The 20294-nt window shown below is 52.9% G+C and overlaps 6 protein-coding genes across 6 annotated transcripts; 3 read left to right on the top strand and 3 right to left on the bottom strand.

The window, feature by feature from the left end:
- Positions 1–3008: 3008 nt before the first annotated feature.
- Positions 3009–4388, bottom strand: ACET3X_004832 (uncharacterized protein). The gene is made up of 2 exons (XM_069450970.1): positions 4337–4388; positions 3009–4287 (listed from the first exon to the last, which is right to left on the bottom strand). The coding sequence occupies exons 1-2, from the start codon at positions 4337–4339 to the stop codon at positions 3106–3108; spliced, it is 1185 nt and encodes a 394-aa protein (XP_069306876.1). The 5' UTR covers positions 4340–4388; the 3' UTR covers positions 3009–3105.
- A 333-nt stretch (positions 4389–4721) lies between these two features.
- Positions 4722–7265, top strand: ACET3X_004831 (uncharacterized protein; the record flags this gene model as incomplete). Its single annotated transcript, XM_069450969.1, has 2 exons — positions 4722–5425; positions 5474–7265. 2 exons carry the CDS (start codon positions 4722–4724, stop codon positions 7182–7184), a joined length of 2415 nt encoding a protein of 804 aa, XP_069306875.1. The 3' UTR covers positions 7185–7265.
- Positions 7266–8837: 1572 nt separating this feature from the next.
- Positions 8838–11196, bottom strand: ACET3X_004830 (uncharacterized protein; the record flags this gene model as incomplete). Its single annotated transcript, XM_069450968.1, has 3 exons — positions 8838–10233; positions 10283–11130; positions 11188–11196. 3 exons carry the CDS (start codon positions 11194–11196, stop codon positions 8838–8840), a joined length of 2253 nt encoding a protein of 750 aa, XP_069306874.1.
- Positions 11197–12654: 1458 nt separating this feature from the next.
- ACET3X_004829 (uncharacterized protein) lies at positions 12655–13732 on the bottom strand (the record flags this gene model as incomplete). The annotated part of the gene is made up of 2 exons (XM_069450967.1): positions 12655–13231; positions 13281–13732. The coding sequence occupies 2 exons, from the start codon at positions 13730–13732 to the stop codon at positions 12655–12657; spliced, it is 1029 nt and encodes a 342-aa protein (XP_069306873.1).
- Positions 13733–14451: 719 nt separating this feature from the next.
- ACET3X_004828 (uncharacterized protein) lies at positions 14452–16567 on the top strand. Its single transcript, XM_069450966.1, has 4 exons — positions 14452–15123; positions 15194–15256; positions 15315–16078; positions 16127–16567. The coding sequence occupies exons 1-4, from the start codon at positions 15096–15098 to the stop codon at positions 16403–16405; spliced, it is 1134 nt and encodes a 377-aa protein (XP_069306872.1). The 5' UTR covers positions 14452–15095; the 3' UTR covers positions 16406–16567.
- A 1581-nt stretch (positions 16568–18148) lies between these two features.
- Positions 18149–19729, top strand: ACET3X_004827 (uncharacterized protein; the record flags this gene model as incomplete). The annotated part of the gene is made up of 1 exon (XM_069450965.1): positions 18149–19729. One exon carries the CDS (start codon positions 18149–18151, stop codon positions 19727–19729), a length of 1581 nt encoding a protein of 526 aa, XP_069306871.1.
- Positions 19730–20294: the final 565 nt, after the last annotated feature.

The raw sequence follows: 20294 nt of genomic DNA, 5'->3' as shown, positions 1-20294 counted from the left end.
GTCGAGTCGAGAAGATATAAAATGGTGGAAGCTCCCCAATCGCTCTTGCTGCGCGCGCGAACTGTGTCTGTGCTGCAACAACGCCCAAACCAATGGGCCCTCCTATGTCATATTATAGCTGTGACCTTCTTTCGGCCAGCTCACCAAGGCTAGCCGCTTTCAGCCCTATTTCAACACTATTCACAGCCATTCCCCAACGACTGGATGGGGATTTTTGCTCCCCTCTAATCCGCGCCGATGTGTTGTACATCACGTGTCCCGTCCGCCAATCGAAGCAGTGACCGGATACCTTGACCCTACGCTAGCAGCAGGGTTCTCAACACCACTATCCTGGGACAACCCCACGGTAACGCCTCCTAATGGACAAACACCTTCTTTGTCTTTATTCTTTTCTCACCGTCATTCTTCCTCGCCCGCCCCGGCATCGAGTCGGGCGGCTTGAGAAAGGAAGAGGCTGGGTGATTGTGTCATGATCTCGAACACAGTCGCCGACATTGTTGCCCGATGCATCGTTCCGAGATCTCGAACGCAATTAAGGAATAGACCTTGACTTGGCGTAACGACTGAAGCCTGCTTCGTCACTTCTGCGATTTCTAGGAACTCGGAAAGATGGTGGTTGACCCTCAGACTTTGTCCAGATATCGGATAGCAACAAACTCACTTGTCACCTCGTCTCCCGTTAGCTCAGAGGTCTTGCAGTTACCGTCTTCTATTTCGGTTGATCAACCACGTATATGCACTTAGTGAGAGAAGGATGCCTTTTTTTTAAAGAGAGAGAGAGAGGTATACGGTAATACGGTAAGATAACGAGTACAAGTGAGAGAAATGCAAGTGACAGCGGAGCTTCTATCTCATCCACTTCACGCACCTCCGTTCGCTCATCACCTTCTACTTTTCTACACGACTCAAATTTCGCTCCAATTATTCCAACACCTCCGAAACCTTTTTGATCGAGCTGTCCCTCAACGTCCGGAACACAGATTTGGGCTACCCTTCACAAAACCACAGAAAGCCATCTGAAAATGCGGGCCGTCCTGGTCAAACTTGCTGGACTTACTCTCTATGTCCATAAGCTACAATCAGGCACACTAACATTGCTGCACGAACGGCCCAACAGAAAAGCGACGTCATATGAACTAGAGGCGGAGGATTTCGAGGATTGCGCAGACGAAGTAGACGATAGTGCCGTTTCATGGAAAGAGTCTATTCATGAAACAAGTGCCGTAGGGCTGAGCCTATACTTGATCCAGAACGACGGTATACTCACAGTCACTCTTGAGGGTGGGCACGGCGGATTTGTGGACTGGATTTTTCACGGCTTGGAAGATCTCAACGAGGGCAGCAGGATGGCGTGTGCCTCTACACAGACAGATCCTGAAGCCTCACTATGCTATGGAAGCGTTGGACTCGTACCGCCAAAACTATCCATCAGCACTGTCCAGACATCCTCTGTCTATCCCAGCTCAGAGCGCATCGTCCGGCCTCTACTATCAGGACTCAGCACCATTTCAACGACTGAGACACGCCCCATCGAACCTCTGTCTAGACATGGAGACTCTGTACCAGAGCTCAAGGTCGAACCATCAGCTGTCGAGGAGGCAAACGAACTCAAGCGCAAAGCAGCCCAAGACGTGGAGCGAGCTTTGCCACACAAACGCGCAAAAAGCTCACAAAGCTCCGCGCCATGGCCCAATCACTTATACATGACGTGTTTCCGCACCCGACCTATTTCTAAGAGCAACATTGGAACGTTACACATTGACCTTGTAGAAGGGACGGCGTGGTTCGAGGGCTGGCATGGAAAAGAGAACACCCGGGTATTTGAGAAGAAACAGATCGATCTTCAATGTCCATCAAGTAAGTTCTACCATCAAAGACCCTGAAAGCACTCACATTTATGGAGAAAGACGACATTATTTGTCAACTATATAAGTATGGATACAATGAAGACTAACACACACAATCAGCAAGCGTCCATTACTTTTCTCACAATGGTAACACAGGGGTAGACGTATCGACCCACTATTTCAACATCGTCAGACTCAATACAAAGCACGATTGGATCTTCGTATTTAGCGCAGACTGTTCTGCCCCCGGATGGCAAACATGGGGTTCAGATACAGACACAAGTCCAGGCCCTGTCCCTAACCTCACAGCCAAAGAGCATATCAAAGCCAAAGAAACCGGCACAATAAGAAACATTCCCTGTCCCCGCCCCACGTGGACATCAACAAACATATCACCTTTCGTCATTGTCGATGCTCTCGTTCACTGCGTCGACCGAGCATCACGGCGTCAAGCTATTCATGACCCAGATGTAGATCACAAGCTACAGGAAGATTTGGATCGATATGCACGTCTTGAAGCAGAGAAAAGTTTGGCTGCGGGCGACATGAACAAGTGGGCGTTCACAATTGAGGAAGTAAATACGAGAGCGGCTCGGAAGAAGAGGTTTAGGACAGTGGAGTGAGGAAATAAGCCTGATCAGAATGTCTGTTGAATAAGGTCGAGGAGGACAGTATGAACCAGGGAAATAAGTCCTAGTCGTCGTTGCTGGATTACGGCAAGATGCTGGCCACCTGAAAAAGCGTTTGGTTCATCGAATATGGTTACGAGGTCGACGGATAGCGCAGTGGATTTGCATGGTAGATCATTTCGACATTCGAGAGTCAGGCATTTGATCTGCATCCTCGTTGGGTGTATTTTAGCTTCGTCGAAGCCGGAAAAAAAGTGCATTTTTATTACTTTGATCTCATACGATTGACTGGAAGAAAGCTAGAAGACGGCATTCGTATTCTAGTTGCATAAACTTCTTTGAACTACAACACAATTCTGTCCTATCAGCATACTAACCACTTACTGTACTTGAATAAAATCTCGACTGCATAGCATCCAACCTTTATATTAATCCCATCCTACTATTGGTCAGGAACAACAAGTCGTGTGTGAGAAAGAATGACACATCTGCGCACTCAACTCAAGTCTACCATTATCGAATAGCAAGCACTGCTTGTATAGTATATAGAACAATCATTGGTATACGTCAAATCAGATGCAGTTGCGCATAACAAAACCCACCCAGTCCCATTATCCAAATAGACATATCTACGCCGGCGCTGCCTCCCCATTATCACCCCCATTCTTTCCACCCGTCAAATTCGACATGAACTCCTGATACCTAAACACCTCTGTCCGATCACCCAAGCTCTTCCCACCTTTAGCAAAAGCCCTCCGTCCACTGAATCCCTCAACAACCATGTCAATTTCCCTTTCCGTCAACTTCTTCTCGCCATGCTCAGGCGCCGTGTGCAGTAGCGCATCCTTCAACTCGGCGAGATCAATCTGGCCATCATCGTTATCATCAAACGCTTCGAAGGCAGCCATGAGCTCGTTTTGGTGGGACAGGTTGCCTAGGAGGTCGGAGAGCGTGGTTAGGTACGTGGCTAGGTTGATGGATTGGGCGACGCCAAAGTAGGTAGAGAGCTGGGAGGGGGTGGCAGAGAGACCGAGCTGTGAGAGCATGTCTGCGACGTCGGCGGCGTTGACGTGGCCGTCGTCGTCGCGGTCCATTACGCTGAAGGATTCGCGCATGCTGTGGAGGAGGGGTGGGGGGAGTTTGGAGAGGGCGTCGCTCGAGGCCATGCGTTGTATGGGAGCGGGGCGAGCTGCTGGTTTGTAGGTTTCGACTGGCTTGTAGGTCTCGACGGGCTTGGGACTTGGTGCTGCCTTGTAGCTCTCGACTGGAATCCAGGTCTCAGCTGGCTTGTGTGTCTCGACGGGCTTGTAGTCGTCGACTGGTGTGTAGTCCTCTACAGGCTTGACATTGTCGATCGGCTCGGCGTTCTCTACGGGTGGTGACTTTCTCCTGCTGAAAAGAGGAGGTGGTGTGTCGTCCCTTGCGGCGCCCTCAAACTTGGCTGCAATAGACGCTGTGCTCAACGGGCGCACCGTCATTTGCGACGACGAGGATACATTCCGCGTGGGCGAGACCTGGCGCGCAGGAGATAGATTTCGGGAAGGCGAGGCGGGCTCTGGAGTGCCCGACGTCCCTCGTGTGTTCAGCCATGATGGCGGGTTCTGTGATGGGTTGCCTCCAATGGAGAGGCGGTTGGGCGTATGTGCAGGAGAGGTCGGCGTCTCTTTTGGCTTCAGAGGGGAGCTGTTTGGCGTCGATGGCCGTAGGTTGCCCGGTGAGCTTCCTCTGATGGAGCCCGGCCTTCTGAAGGGCGACTGGCGAGTGCTGTTGAAGGCAAGCGGGGAGGGCTTGTACGGCACTGGTGTCTCCGACTGCGTGTGTTAGTCGTTTCCCAGTGACGCTGCATCAGAGCAGACGTACCATTGTGGTATATTCCTTTTCCGGAATGCGGGTTCGCGATGTCGCTGTTGGTCGCCCGCCGCGTTGTTTGGTGTTGATGCTGAAGATGGCCTAGCAACGAAGCGACCCCTGCAATCACCTAATCGATAAGACATGGATGGACGGAGATGCAGGGTCCGCCTTCACTCGCCTCGCCTGTGGGCAGCATCATATGCGAGTCACATGCATGGTCACCGCTTCGAAGATGGTGCGGTAGCCATTCACGCCGTCTCTGCACACGCTGCCCATCGCTCCCATTCACTCCCCCGACACGGCGCCATGCTGTTTCGGAAGCGTTACATTAGGCTCCCCTAGCGCCGTCGATCGGTAAGGTGGTATCCATAGACCCCAGGGCCTCGTGCTGGAGATGGAGACACTCATGGCTGAAGTCATGGCACAGCGGCCAAACGGTCCTAATGCCGCCCAGCCTGTATCTCTGCAGCGCCAGCCTTCCTTCTCCTCGTTCCCTCCCTCGCGCTCGCCCTCTACCCGCAATGGCCACACGCACAAAGCTCGCTCCCCGCAGCCCCCCATGCTGCGCGAGGGCGACGAGGACTCGATACAGTCCTCGCACGACTCGTCGCATCAGTCGTCGATGCACGCCCTGCCCAGAGCCGGCATGAGGCTGCGGTCGCAGTATCCCGCCGATGCCATTGAGAACCATGTCGAGTACATACTCGTCGCCGCCTTCGACATCGACCGCGGCTCCGTCATGGAACACCAGTACCCGGCCGCCATCAGCGGGGACGAGACGATGCTGGCTGAGCTCATGTTGCCCGACCAGGCCCATGTCCGGAGCCAAGACTGGACCATCTTCTTCCTACACAAGGACACCACAGCCGAAGAGGAGGAGCGCGAGGCCAGGAGAGAGCGCCGAAGGAGAAGGCGGCGGCGGAAAGAGGGCCTGGACGACGACGGCGACGATGCGACTGCCGAGGCGGAACACCAAGACGACGACTACGACGATGACGACGACGAAACTGAAAGCGAAGGAGAGCCGGACCCGGATGGACCACCGCTGGTCTATGTCTTGAACTTGGTCAACACCAAGCAAGACAACACGGTGAAGAGGTAGGACCAACACCACACCATCTACCTGACATGACTGACACTCCGCAGAGGCGCCATCGTCAAGGCCATGGCAATTTGCACACGACACCCTTTCTTGCACATATACAAGCCCCTGTTGCTGCTGGCCCTCGAAGAGTACTTTAGGGCACCCGTCCTCGACACTCTCGAATCCCTATACAACTCCCTCAACGCCATGGACTTGTCGCTCCTGCCGCGATTGTCCTCCCTGGAGAACTTTGTCCTTGGCGCTAGCGATGCCAAAGACATGTTCGTCGAGAAGTTTGAGCTCATGGTCAGGCAGCGGAAGAAGCTTGATGCAGCAAGAGACTCTGTCGAGACCTCGTCGGATCCTCAGTCGCGGAAGAAGGCATACGCGGTTCCGCGCGACACGCACGAGTTTGAATCCAAGATCAATTACAACGGCATTCCTGTTCCCGTCAAGATACCCACCGCTTTGAGTCCCGAGACAGTGGGCGATTTTTCCTTGATCAAGCTTATCCAGACCTTTTCCATACCCCACGCGACACAACCGCAGCCCTTTGCTTTGCATCCACACTTGACCACGAGCGGTGCTTTCACCCATCCCATCATCGTCCTCGTCAATGCACTCCTCACCCAGAAGCGCATCATCTTTATCGGACATAACCAGCCTTCGGGAGAAGTTGCAGAGGCCGTATTGGCAGCATGTGCTTTGGCCTCTGGCGGCATTCTCCGCGGCTTCGTTCGACACGCCTTCCCGTACACCGATCTCACCAAAGTAGACGATTTGCTCAAGGTCCCTGGCTTCATCGCTGGCGTCACCAACCCTGCATTCTCTTACAAGCCCGAATGGTGGGATCTGATATGTGACCTGCCGACCGGTCGCATGAAGATCAGCAATCGCATCGAGGCGGCTTCACCAACAGAGGGCTCCATGTTCTTCCAACAGCAGGGCCTCCCTCTGAATGGGCCAGGCGCGCCACCAGCCAACGGCGTCGACGCAACCGGCGACACCCAGTTCATGGAGAAGCTCCTAGAGAGCATCGCCAACCGCCACGGCGAGAACGCTATTCGAGCCAAATGGCGCTCGTGGGTGTTGAAGTTTACTCGCGTTGCGGCGGCTTTCGAGGAGACCGTCTACGGTGCCTCTGCACTGTACATTGGCTCTCATGAGACTGACGTCGGCGCATATGGTGTCTCTGGACATGGCTACGTCTGGCCAGATGAAGGTCATAAGCTTCGGGAACTCGCTGCAAACGTGCACCGTATCGAGGGCTGGCGCAATACAAGGAGCTATTACAGTTGCGTTCAGGATCTGGCGAGGCACTGGGGCAAGAGACCAGTGCGCGGTATCGACATGGCCCATCAGCACGACAAGTTGCGCTGCTTGAAGCTTACACATGACCAATCGGCGGCCATCTACCTTGCACTCGCGCGTTGTGTTGAAGAAGCGGGCGAGCCCAGTGAGAGTAAGAATGCCTCGTCGAGTGACCTATCATCCATGGCTCAGTCACTCACGCTTGCAAACAACGCTGAGCGTAGAGCGAGCGCTCAGCTCCAGTATGATACTATTCTGCAGCTTCTTTGTGTCATCCCAGATGCTGGTCTCTTCTACCTTAGTTTGGGCCTATTTCACCCTAGACAGGATGTCCGAATGGCCGTCGTTAGGCTACTAGAGAGAATCATGGATCACTCTGCTGGCCGACACTACTGGGGTCAACTAGGGCGCTTCGCCAAACTGGCCTTCTTCAGGGTGAAGAGAGAGGAAGCACAGAAGTAATCACGAACATGACAATGTGGGATAGAACTACGGGTATAGTTTATGTATGCTGTTTGTATATGCTGTAACGTAGACATCTGATTGAATGAAGTATGCACACAATCTCCCATCAGCAGACTAGTCGCCATGCAGTAAAGTGATGTTTACAGCTATCGATAATGCCGACACGCTACGAACCGTTGCACGCACGCGCATCCCTGCCTCGCATCTTAATCTCCGCCTAAAGACATACTCGCCCAAAATTTCCCGCCCGCGACCCCTCGAATGCGCCCAGGCTAGTCATCGTGTCGCAACGCCCGTCTCGCTCTCCCCACACTCTCGATCATTCAGTCTTGTAGCCCGACCACCAATTGGACGGCAAAAATGTCGTCAAAACCAACAATCGAACCCCCAGCTATCAAGAAACGCGGTCGCCCGAAGAAAGTCGTAGCCGAGGATGCGGGGACAGCACCAGAAGTCGTAGCGAGCAAGGCGGCCGTGAAGAAGGCGGCTGCGAAGACGAGTACAGTGGAGAAGGTTGTGGAGGCCAGTAAAGAGAACAAGGTGGTTGCGAAAAGTGGGAAGGCTACTCCTCGTACTATCATTACCACCGCGACTACTGCTGCGGGGATGAAGAATGCGTTCAAGGCAGCAATGGCGCCAGCACAAGTTACGCCTGTCACACCGTCCACGAGCAAGATATTAGAGGAGGTGGAAGCAAAAGGGACGCTCAAGAAGGCACAACAGCCCGGGAAAGTTGTTGCAGACAAAGAAGCCGCAACAAATGAACAAGCCAGGAGAAGAACCTTACCGTGGTCACAGCCCCCAGAACCATCACCAGCAAACCCAACTCTCTCCACAAACACCCCCTCGTCGAACAACAAAACAACGTCAAATACAACTCCAAGAACAACAACCGTCCCCCTCCCTTCAAACCCCACACTCGCACCCTCCCCCGTCCACCCATCCCCGCCCACAAAACCCACAACCCCCCGTCCACATACACACAACCCCTACCCCTCTATCCGCCCCTCCTCGCCATACCAGAAACAATACCCGACTCGCATCATAGAACCCACGCCCGACATCCGGCTCCCGCCCAAGTACAAGCCTGCGGCGCGGAGGGTGACGGCCATCATAGTGGGTTTGCCGATCGTTTTTGTAGTGGGGTATGAGTTGTTCGAGCGGTGGAGGGGCAAGGATGTTAGGAGGAAGTTTGTTGAGGATAGGGAGGTGTTGAGGCAGAGGGATAGGGAGAGGGAGAGGGAACAGGGTGGGGGTAGGTGATGGGTATGTAATGCAGTGAATGATGGGATGATGGAATGATGTTAATGTGGTGATTTGTATATTTTACTATGTGTATCAACTCTTCGTCTTGTCTGGTTGTATGGGGTGAAGGAAAGAGTACACGTGTACGAGTCCTGTGGCCCCTCTCTATATCCCTTGATTCTTCTCCGTATCTCATCTCAATCTGATCTCCTGTGGTCTACTCAGAGCCTGTATACTCACTATCTATCACCTTCTTCCACACAATCTCAACAAAAACAAAAGAAACCTTATGCAAAGATTATTGAAGCGCGAACAAAGCGCAAAAAATATGTATAAGAAGAGTATCATAAGAGAAACAAATGTAGGCAAGTCCGTAGAGGTGTCTAGCAGAGAGAAAAGAAACAACTATAAATAGCTCTTCTTCCTCAATAGCATCCCCCGAGTCCCCGATGCATCATCCAGCAAACCCAATCCCAAACCCGCTCCACTACTCCGCCGACTACCCGGTCTACTGGTTGGTGGAGATTGTGTTGTATCCATAGCGACTGGCTCGACATCCAACACCGGAGGACCAACACTAACATCTGGTGTTGCTGGTCCAGGAGGATGGAAAAGGCGTTTGTACCGCAACTCGGGGCTGCTGGGTACATTCGGATTAGACGAATGTCTTGCGGCAGACGTCATGGTGAGATTGAGCAGTGTACCCGTGCGACGACTCAAGGGACTTTGGGTAGCCGCTGGTGGCGTGGACCGTGGAGCGGTGGGTTGGGGCTGCGCTTGCATAATGGCTTGGGGGGTTGAAGGCCAGAGGGTGGGAGCGTTGTATGTGGGTGATGTAGGGGGCGAAGGTGAGGAGAGTCTGGAGGTGGTGTCTGACTCGGGATCGGCAAAGTAGTCATGGTCCGAGGTGTCGTTGGTGGAGGACATGGGGTCGAGTTGGATTGTCTCTGTCCATTGGCGCCTGGTGTTGTCTGTGCCATGGGCTTGCTTTGGGACGGAAAGCGGTTGGGGGGATGCTTTCAAGGCTGTGCGCGACAACAGAGGACTGGTGGGGGCAGATTTTCTCAGAACAGGACTAGGAGGTTCCATTCTGAGCTCGAAGCGCGTCATCTTATGTGTCGATTTCGCTCGCTTTCTACGAGCAAGGTCGTTGTCTTGCGAGCTTGTCCGTCTGATTTTGAGGTCTGGTTGTGGTGTGAACACAAGTCGCCCCTTGAGCTTCTGGATGGTATCATCCAACGCAAGCTCAATGGCCACATGGTTCTGTATACGCGACAGCTTCGGCCAAGTAGCTCGCTGTCCAGTGAGCATGCAACCAATCATGTACTCTGGTGTGGGATTACTCAAGACTCTGGGAAAGTCGGCATAGTTGATCTTCGGAAAGATGTTGATGTCGCCTGAGTAACGCTGGCTGAGTATCGACCTTCCTTTTGTCACTAGATTCGGGAGAACCCCGGTATCTGCTAACTGTTGGAGGCGGTGCATGACTTCCCCCTTGCAAAGACTAGCCGAAAGACTCATCCAGCCGGGAGCGGTGGCAGTATCCTGCTGGGCTTCGGTAGCAACGATTTCTTCTTCTTTTGCTAAGAAAGGAACAACATGTGGGTTGACTTGCGAGACAATAAAGTGATTCACGTTAAACATTTCGGCCAACCGGGTCATCGGCAGGTCATTGTCAACCGAGCCGTCAATCCAGGTCGCGTCAGGGTTTGGGTCCCAAGGCACTTCCTGGCCGGTTCTCGGGTCTTTGGCTAAAAGCGAAGCCTTCTTGTATACTAGCGGCACGGAGCAAGAAGTACATCTAGGCAGGATTAGCACAGAAACACGGCGTTCTTTATATGCTGACTTACACTGCTGACCAGATCATGACATTTGGCGCTGTGATGTAGTTCAAGAGTCTGGGCAGTTCGTAGAGCGATGAAGTCGAGACGGGTATGTTCAAGATACGACGAGTTCGATTGTATGCTTCCTGGAAGGTCATGTCGCCGAGCAGATCGCGCATCACTCTCATGAGATGCGAAATGTCAAAGAGAGCGCCAGACTTCATCAAGCGCATCGCTTTGCCGACCACGCCTTCCGGGTGATCTGGGCTTTCAAATACGTTCAAGTCTCCATAGCAGAATTGGTGCATAACCTCTGGAACCTCTGCATCTGTCTTTGTGCATAAGACAGCACTGACAATGCTTCCAGCAGATGCTCCCGATATAATGCGTGGGAGGAGACGAGCATCCCAGAGGCCTTTGACGACACCAATGTGGTTCATGCCAAAGGTACCGCCGCCTGAGAGCAACAGCGCACTCCGCCCAAAGGACTGTCGCGTCTGAAGGAGCTGGTCGACCAAATGTCGCGGTTCGACAGGGCACTGGTCTCCCTGCTTCTCCGAGACGTCGAGCAGAGCCGCCAGGGTCTGCTGCGCAGACTCAATGTACCTCTCGATCAGGCGCTTGGTTCCAATGTGCGAGTGTTTGTATAGGCGCAGATGGCCCATGTCGCCCAATCCGCGAGTGAGGGTGGTCCTGACCAGGAAGAGCATCCTTTTGACGTCACAGCTTAATCGAGCGTCGTCGAGCTCCTTCAGCCGGGCGGCAACCAGGTCTACGTTGTATTCCGGCGTGTCATCCTCTTCTTTCCAGGCCTCGTTTCCCTCCAAGATATCGAGCTCGGTCGCGGCGGCCTTCCATTGGTCGTATGTCTCGGCCTGCATGGCGATTTCGTCAGCATGTGAAAAGGGTCACGACCAATCTGGAGGACCCACGTCTTTCATGTGCAGGTACAGGACCTGCCTACGGCTTGCTTCCGCAGCACCCGTAGCTGGTTCAGGAACATGGCAGTCGTCCGCTGGCTCACCCAGAGTCTTCAACGGATTCCTGGCCAACTGCACCAGGGGGCCGAGGAAGCCGCCATGACTCTTACTTTTCCTTATCGCCTTCTGCCCATTGTGTCCTCCTCTTACGTGCAGTCTTGTACTGCCGCCTGTGAATATCGCGTCAGACAGCAGCGACATCGAGCGCCGGTACACGCCATGCGCCGATGTTACGAAGCCTGGCTTAGCCGGTGGAAGGGGGATCGGAAGATCGAGTGCGGCGGGCAAAGGCAGGCTGTGGTGGGGGAAGTGTATAGGGGCGGTCGGTTGCTACGAGGGTCTCGCACTCGAGGGGATACAGAGCCTAGTAATAGTGCCTTTCTCCAAGACGCGGTGTAGGATGGCCGGAAATGGGTCAAACTGCGGGTGGTCATGCGCCCTTGGTCGCGCAAGTCGCGGAAGGTACGCCACGGGTTTCTGCTGCCTCAACAATTCAAGAATGTGGTCGCCGGGTGACGAGACGTGCGCAGGAGTGGAAGACATGGATGCTTTTCAAGCACTCGATACGTGCAGCGCATGCTAGGAGCGTGGGGACATGAGCGCGGTACATCGTCATCGGCAAGAATGCAACTACGGTAAACCGACATGGCTGCCATGGCTCCGCGTCGGCAGTGCTAAATCACCCACCGACCCTGACACGCAACTCGCACCCGTACCTGCAGAGTTGGCAGGCTACTGCAATGCACACTCATGGATCATGTGTTTGATGCTGCTGGCTGGGTGAGCTTGCGAGGACGAGTGCCCTCTACCCGCCAGTCGCTGTGTTCAACTCCCGACGGCCCCGGCCTATGAAGTGTGGGCTATACGCAATATTAGTCCGGAAAGGCCGTATAGCGCCGCGAATAGTGGCCCAGTCCGACATCGCGATCCTACGCTGCAGGCAGAGTAGATCTGGAGAAACATGCAGACGTGGGGCGGCCATCGCAACCTCTTTTGACCGCCACCTTCGATCCTATTCTGTCCACGAGATACACATGCATAAGCCAGCAGTGCACCCCCAAAAAGAATATGGGCGTGACAACACAGTCAGTCGCACTCATTCGCACAGGGTGCAGCCTAAGACGTGGCGCCTCTTTCACATGTCAGTCTTGTTGGGCCAACTGACTCGACGGTTGGGACCAAAAAGGAAGGAAGCACCGCGATTGCTCACCCAAGTAATCACACAACACTCCATGTAAGCTACCGGATAAATTCATGTCTCAACCGCGAAGTCGTGTGCGTGTAGTTGAGTCGTAACGTCGTTACCATACCGGGTATCATGCAACCGATAGATCAAGCGTGGAAATGCTACCATAAATCCGTACCGAGACTCCCGTAACACCATCTTCTACCCACTCACCAATCTATAAACCCCCCATGCTACTTGGAGATTTTTGTTAGCCGTGGCTCCTCGCCCTCGGTGCGCACGACGCGATACGCCCCTTTGACCCTCCCCTCCTGTGCGACTCCGAGAAACACCCTCTCGACGTTTCTCAGACGCGTCAGTGCATTCGACCCTGGCAATGTGTCCGGCAGCATAAGCTCTGTCAAGGCGTCGAGCTGCGCAACACGTAGCCGTTCCTCCAGGAACAGAAAGTTGAACATGATGTTGTACGAGTCGAAGGCGATCAGGTTGAGCTGATAGGGCAGAGTCGCCGTCTCCTCGTGCATCTGGCGGCAGACGCCGTTTAGTAAGGTGAACCTCGTGGGAGGTTTGAGCCAGGGCTGTGATGCTACCGCCGTATATGGATTTCGTCTACCGTCGAACACTGTGCATCGGTACTTGAAGATGGGTACAACGTCCTGGGCCCTCTTGGGTTTAGTAGGGTCATACGTAGTGCGGTAGTTCTCGTAACCGATGTTGATGGTCCTACCACCAAGCACATGCGTATAAATGAGATTCCTGACGTTCTCGGGCAGTTGCAGAAGGGGCGAGTTAGCCTGGTTCGCCATGAATCTAGTTTGGTCAGTCTGTGGTCTTAATGTGCATGTACTTGGTAGCTCACATCTGAGCTTGCTCCGATCTCCTTGATAGACGCTCTCCAGCTATGGTCCGCCGTGGTGCTGCGATTTCCTCAGCCTTGTACGTCTTCGGCTGATACGGCTCTTGTGGCTGCTCATTCTTGATGATTCGCTCAAAGAGCTGCAATGTCTGAGTTGGGGGCTTGGAAGATGATGTCTCAAGTACTCTCGACTCGCCCGTGTCCGCAACCCTCTTATACCGCGCAACATTCTCGTCTCTTCGCGCTTGTTGGTAAGCTTTCCTCTGCGCCTCGGCTGGTGGTGTTGGTAGAGAGCCATTCCTTGCCCAGCCATTTTGATGTTGTGATGTTTTTCCCGTCTTCATCATCTCTGCAAAGTTCTCCCGGTTGTCCCGAATACTATTCTCATCCGGTTTGGGGGCTCGGTGCTGTTTGTTTCCAAGCACTTTGTCGAACACGGAGCGCGGGGGATACATATCCTCATCCGGAATGGACACTGGGCCTTTGGAAAATGCCTTTCTTTCTTTTCGGCTCGGGGGTGGTGTTGGCAGTCGCGATTCATTCGACTCCGCATCTGCCTTGCTCCGCTTACGACTGTCGTCTGTCTCGTGCGCTGGGTTGTGGTCATGAGGCACCCGACGCTTGTTTGGGCGCTTTGAGTACGTGATTTTTCCTGCCATCCTGCGGCAAAAGTTGATGACTTTTGAGATGAGTGAGGGAATGGCGAGTGTGGAGACTGAGAGAGCGAGACTCGCTCATAACAATCGAGGAGATTGCGGGATTGCGATATGGTGGAAGGTGCGGGTGAGGGTGCCCACCAACCGAGGCTCTCGATTGGTAAAGTGAATGAAAGATGAATGCGCAAGGACAATCAGGATGGCCGTGAAGACCTAGGTTTCTGTTCACCTTGCCGAGCAAACCCGACAGTCGCCGCAGATAGTCGAGCACGCAGGGTCAGGCAGTCAATACGGTGTGTGGTAGCGATTGCATTCCCTAGTTCCTCACAATACCTACGCGAGATTGGAAGCTCAATGAAGCCGTGTGCGCGACGTTCGGATGCAGAATAGATCTCCGCAGTTGTCGCGGTCTCACGTGTAAGCCACTAGTCATCATGAGCAAATCCGGTTAGCGGTCGGCTCATGTCGCACCATCCCCGAAGCCACGGTGGCGAATGGAGATGTCCAGAACACGACAACTTCGACGTCCTTGAATCTGAATACCCTTAGACCCCAAGTAGAGCATGGCATAATCGTATAGTAATGAATGAGTATAGCCGTCTTTCTTGGCTTCTGAGTGTGTTAATCAGCTAGACATAGGCCCTGTACCAGTCAGATTGCTCATTACTGTCGGCAACTCGATTTCTTGGTCATAGGCTTGTGTTTGCCTCTACTCTTTCATGAATACTCCGACCCTTTCTCATATTTGTCGACATACGTTGTTTATTATATTTCTCTCAAGCCTCACAACCCCTCTCTTAATCATTGCGACGACAGGTGGCGCGCGGATGTCATTAAGCTCGAGGTGAGAGCAACGGTGTTAGCCAGTATGTCGTGGCTTTGTCTCTTCTAGGTCCGACTCTTCAGTCAGCCCGAGCTATTTCAAGTCCTTCGATGTTATCTGGCAACGATATCAATGTAGCTGCGGTCACCCATCCTTTGCTCGTTTGTTCTGATTGGGAAGTCGCGCTCACCTCGACTCCAATCAGCAACAACAGCTAACAGTTGCCTCATCAACAACCTCGATCTTCTGACTTCGTCTCTCTTCTCACACACGCACAAAAATCACAAATCTCCACACGCAAAGGCTCATCATATCTTACCACTTGGTAGTGCCGTGAAGATGCCGTTCATTACGCCAAAGAAGACACGTACGTCTCAGCCACGACACTGCTGTCCATTCTGCTGCTGAAAGACATGATCATACTGACTACTACGTAGCGGCCAAAGCTGCAGCTTTCGTTTGGGATGCCTTTCCTCCGCCGCCACCAGAAGCTGAGACCTGCACGTCCAAATAGAAACGCAAAGCTTGTGTGACACGCACTGACATGCACAAATCTAGGGCAACCGGATCCAAACAGCATCGCAAGGCCAGGAGGTCTTCCAGACCGCCGGTTCAACCGCGATCCTGAGCAAGATCGCAGAAGTAGATTTTCTAGGAGAGAAGCGAAGACATATGGCCAAGCTCTGAGCGAGACTGCATCATTACCATCTACAAATCAAAGCTCTCTCGGTCATGGACTCGGGCAGTGGCCAGCGTCGGCTGCACGTAGCACGGGCTACCCAAAAGACTTCGTGCAAGACCCCAAACCCACTTCACCACCCTCGAAGCCAATCAAAGTGCTCAGTTCCACACATAAGCATATATCGACCAGCACCAAGCCAACCACAAGCGTTGCCGGTACCCCTAAAGGCACGATGGAGCTAATGCCCGCACCAAACTACCACCGTCCAGAGACTAAAGCTTCTGGAGATCCGACATCCTCCTCAAAGAGCTCATCGCCAGATTGGATGGCCTTTATGGACAAGGCGATAGCGGAAGACGACCGGAAGTTGGATGTATTGGCTCCCATTACCACTAGCTCAAATATCACGGCCCGTCCCGAAAGTGTCCGTAAGAAGTCTATCCCTCCACACCTGAGGAACAAGACTGGTGATGAAGGCACGACCATGCCGCTGATCAGCTCCGCGCAGAACTCCAAGCCGAGCCAGAATCCGGAGGCAAAGGCGTACGAGGCTTTGTTGAAGGGTGGTGATACAGTCAAGGACGAGGCTATGGCCCGGGAAACGGTGTCAGCAGACCCTGGCAATGAACACACTAAGCAGGTAAGTACCAGCAACGCTATACTACCTATCCTCACTAAGAAATTCCAGAGTTTACGCATTCAACAAGAGATCCTGGTACGGTCCATAACCAAGTCTACTACCACAACTACCAGTTCTGCCGCTACACCTAAAGCTTGCGCTCTTCCCGACCATGATATCAAAGTTAAAATTATGCTCATCCGTGCGATGGAGCATGAACTGGATCTGGAAAAGGTGGCGCCTGAACGAGAACTCATGGCTATGCAGCGCGCCGAGCTTGACATGTACTATGACAAGGTCTGCTCGGCTCACCGGAAATGGTGGGAAGGGCAACAAGCCAGTTGCTAGGCTCACCAGATGCACTGGGCGGAGTCTGGTTGAAGAGAAGTCTCGATTATTAGTGTGCCCTTTCCACGAGTTTTGTTATTCTGACCGGCAGATTATATTGGGAGGACACGCTGGCACCGCAGAAGCAGCTCCTTCAACTGGTGCACATGCAGAATACAGCTATCAGCGAATGACTTTACATCAATGACGTGAATTCCATCACGGATCTGTAGTGTTCATACGGTGCGTAGAATCTTGTATGAGATTCGTTTGGAGACAAACACACACTGTCTTGTCATCAGCAAACCCCAACAATGAGTGGTGTCAAAGGGACTCCTTCAACTGCTTGCTGAGTTCTTGCACTCGTTTGTAGTGTCTATACAAGTACGACAGCTCTACTCTCTGTGCTGTAAATCCTTGAGTCTTACCAATACGCCACCCAAGAGAGCACACAGATATGTCGACACAACGTCGTGATTCACAGCAAGTACTGTATCCCGAACGAAACATCATCGTCAGCAAGATGCGGAACAGTAATAACTCACTAATGAACGTAACGGGCCTTTGCGACACGGGAATGAACGACAATACTTCGAAGCATCTGAATCTTGGTGCGACAAGCCTTTCCAAGCCAGATACGAAGGCGCTCCAAGACCGCAGTTTGTTCACCACAAATAGATGCTATAACTACGAACCCGTCTGTTCTCCCCTCACCCATCCAGCTCTCGCAACAGAGGAACAGGATACGTCACTCGTACAGCTGAATGAACAACTGGAAACGCACTTCCAAAGTCTAAAGAAAGAATTTGAGGCCAAGGCGGGCAAGATCTGGACACCGTTGCGGGCGTGGACGAGTGAGGAGTGGGAGTGGGACGACGATAGTGGTGCTGAGGCAGAAGGAGTTTCTGATTCGTGCTGAAAGGCTGGTTGTGCAAGTGGAGCAGGCTGTGTAATGGGGGTTAGATATAACGTAGCAGTCACAAGAATGTGCTCATGCGACCTTCAGAGTTATCCTTTTAAGCCAATGGACGGTATTTCGAATGGACAAAATAGGTGTGAATATCGTATGCAAGGCATTCCCCGCCCATGTGCCGTTCCCCGCGGGACCTAATACTGGAACGGCGGTACCCTAGTATTAATCGAAGATGTATAGGCATATCATGTACTTCCAATACTGGTACCTCCATGGTTCCCCGCGTTGTCCCAAACCAGCCTTCCTTGTTTCTGAGAGATGGCCGTGCTCGCGAAGTTAGGCGTGTCGAGCTGCAGATGCGATGAGACCTCGAGATGCTGCAAATTTGGAGCCATGACGAAGCACCTTTGCAAAAATCTCGTAAGAAAAATGTCAATGACTGTTGAAGATATTTTCCCGCCCAGTAGCAAGTGACCTGGGAGGGGTAATATCATAGGCTAACATAAACGGGTGTTGTCGAGCAACCATGGTAGCGAGAGCGGGCCGTCTGGCGCTTCCGTGAAAAGGCTCCACTGCAGCATCGTCCATTGCATAGATCAACTCTGGTCGATGCCATTAAGACTAGACGGGTTCTATAGTTCGCATAATGTGGGGATTTTCGTCCCGCATTTCTCATGGTGCAAGGTGCATGGTGGCCATAAAACCCGTCCTCTGCCCGCTCCGTAACTTTCAATCTACCTTTACCCCAGGATACCAGATAGACTGTACGCAACTCAACTCAGCCTAACTTGACCATCCTACGCCAACGGCCTTCAGTTCTGCTGTCTGGCCTTCCCAATAGCATCAACACCATGACGACACCTGCTAGACATAGCAGTGATGCAAGCTCCGGCTCTCCTAGCCGTAAGAAGGAAGCTGCCAATGAGATCGAAATGGTCCAAACACAAAGCCATCAAAATCAAACCCAGTCCACCGGCCCGATAATGCTCACCGAGGCAAATTCAAAGAAGAAGACCGGATATGCGTTCACGAACAGACGCAAATGGGCAATCCTAACTGTTGTCGGACTCTGCCAAACCAGCATGAATTACAATGCAGCAGTCTACTCCAACGCAATAGGACCACTCAACGAACACTACCACCTGGGCAACAACCATTTCACCAACGCCAGGGCCGGCATGGCCTGGTTTTTGATCCTGTACGGTATCGGCTGCGAACTTTGGGCACCCTGGTCCGAAGAGTTCGGACGCAAACCCATCATGCAGCTGTCCCTCTTCACCGTCAACATCTGGCAGATCATGGCCGGTGCCAGCACGTCATGGGGCCATGTGCTGGCTGCACGCCTGCTCGGCGGTCTCTGCTCCGCAGGCGGCTCTGTAACCCTCGGCATGGTTGCAGACATGTTCGATCCCGAAGAGCAGCAACTCCCAATCCTCTGGGTCAGCTTGTGGAGCTGTCTAGGCTCAGTCATCGGCGGCATTTGCGGCGGTCCTATCGAGCAGTTCCTCAACTGGCGATGGAACTTCTGGATCCAACTTATCCTTGGAGCAACAGTCCAACTCATTCACCTTGTCTATGTTCCCGAGACTAGGTCGACAGTCATGCTCAACAGGGAGGCCAAGAAGAGCCGAGAGGAAAACCCAGAGTCTAACCTCGTTGGGCCAACTGAACACGAGAAGCTTGACTTCATGGCTTGCCTCCAGATCATGGGTCGTCCATACAAAATGCTTGTCTGCGAACCAATCGTCGGTTTCCTGTCACTGCTCAGTGGTTTCAGCGACGCACTCATCTTCAGCTTCTTGGAATCGTACGGGTACGTTTTCGGAGAGGATGGCTGGGGCTTCACTCCCAGCCAGCTAGGACTCGCCTTGTTTGCCCTCTTCATCGGCTACTGGCTAGCAGCGGTGCTGTATTACCCAGTCATTCGACGACACAACCAGCAGCGTAGCAACGGTCAAGTGCTCAGCCCTGAGAGCCGACTATCTGCCCTCCGATGGATCGTACTGCTCCTTCCCATCGGCTTGCTCGGCTCCGCGTTCGTAGTAACTGGCCCACCTCTGCCATGGATCGCACCCCTAATATTCGCCGTCTTGATCGGATGCGCAAACCTTGCCATCTATTTTGCCACCATTGACTATATGGTCGCCGCTTACGGAGGAACGTATTCAGCATCAGCCACCGGCGGTAATGGCTTTGCTCGAGATGTCCTTGCGGGTGTATGCTCCTTCTATACCGGCCCGATGTACAAGAAGCTCGGTGTCAAAAACTCAACGTGGGTCTTGTTTGCGATCTCTGCCCTTGTGTGCGCCCCGGTCTTCTTCATCTACAGATGGGGTCCCAGCATCAGGGCTCGAAGCTCGTACGCCCAGCGGATTCGGCAGGAGAGGGAAAAGAACGCTGTCGTCGAGCAAACAAGGCAGGGACAGTCGTAAAACTTTGTAGGACGCTCCTGGAGCACAGGCTTGAAGGAAATATGGAAGGAGACGTGGTATGGGGGATGTAGACAGATATATCTGCTCTACTTTTTGACTGTTGTGGCGATGAGATGGAAGGAGAAGGTACAATGTGGTTGCTCTCCAGATTTGTTGGCGGCTGTCTGTGGATTTTGTATTAGGTTCGTATTTGACTTTCTGTATTCGTTCCCTTGTGGCGTATTGCCGTACATGTACCTATTGCCAACCGCATAGGACAGCACTTGTCGAAGGAAATTGTTGCGCGGTACCGGTAGATCAGATCATAGACTGTTAGTCTAGAATTTCATCACTACCGCTCTAGAAATACAGGTGATGATCAGAATTTTTTCCATCTCTACTTCGAAGCTTGACAGACAGTGAGCTGAACGAATTTCGAAAACCGCTGCTCCAAATGGCGCGACGATGACGATGTTGAGGTCTGGTCGCAGTTGCTGGAAGATCGTCAAGGAGGGCGTTAGCGTCTCACATGACAGCGCGTCACCCCGCGCATAGACTCACTTTCAGCCTAGAACCGTGAAGGCAG

Source organism: Alternaria dauci, chromosome 4 (genome assembly GCF_042100115.1).
Source record: "Alternaria dauci strain A2016 chromosome 4, whole genome shotgun sequence".
Lineage (NCBI taxonomy): Eukaryota > Fungi > Ascomycota > Dothideomycetes > Pleosporales > Pleosporaceae > Alternaria > Alternaria dauci.
Note: the sequence above shows the minus strand (reverse complement) of the source record. Positions and strands in the feature narration are given on the sequence as shown.

Excerpts from the sequence above, each read along its gene's own strand:
- ACET3X_004828 (XM_069450966.1), top strand. The coding sequence starts at position 15,096 with ATGCCGTTCATTACGCCAAAGAAGACAC. Across the intron at positions 15,124-15,193 it reads CATTACGCCAAAGAAGACAC|CGGCCAAAGCTGCAGCTTTC; the intron begins GTACGTCTCAGC and ends ACTACTACGTAG. Across the intron at positions 16,079-16,126 it reads GCAATGAACACACTAAGCAG|AGTTTACGCATTCAACAAGA; the intron begins GTAAGTACCAGC and ends AAGAAATTCCAG.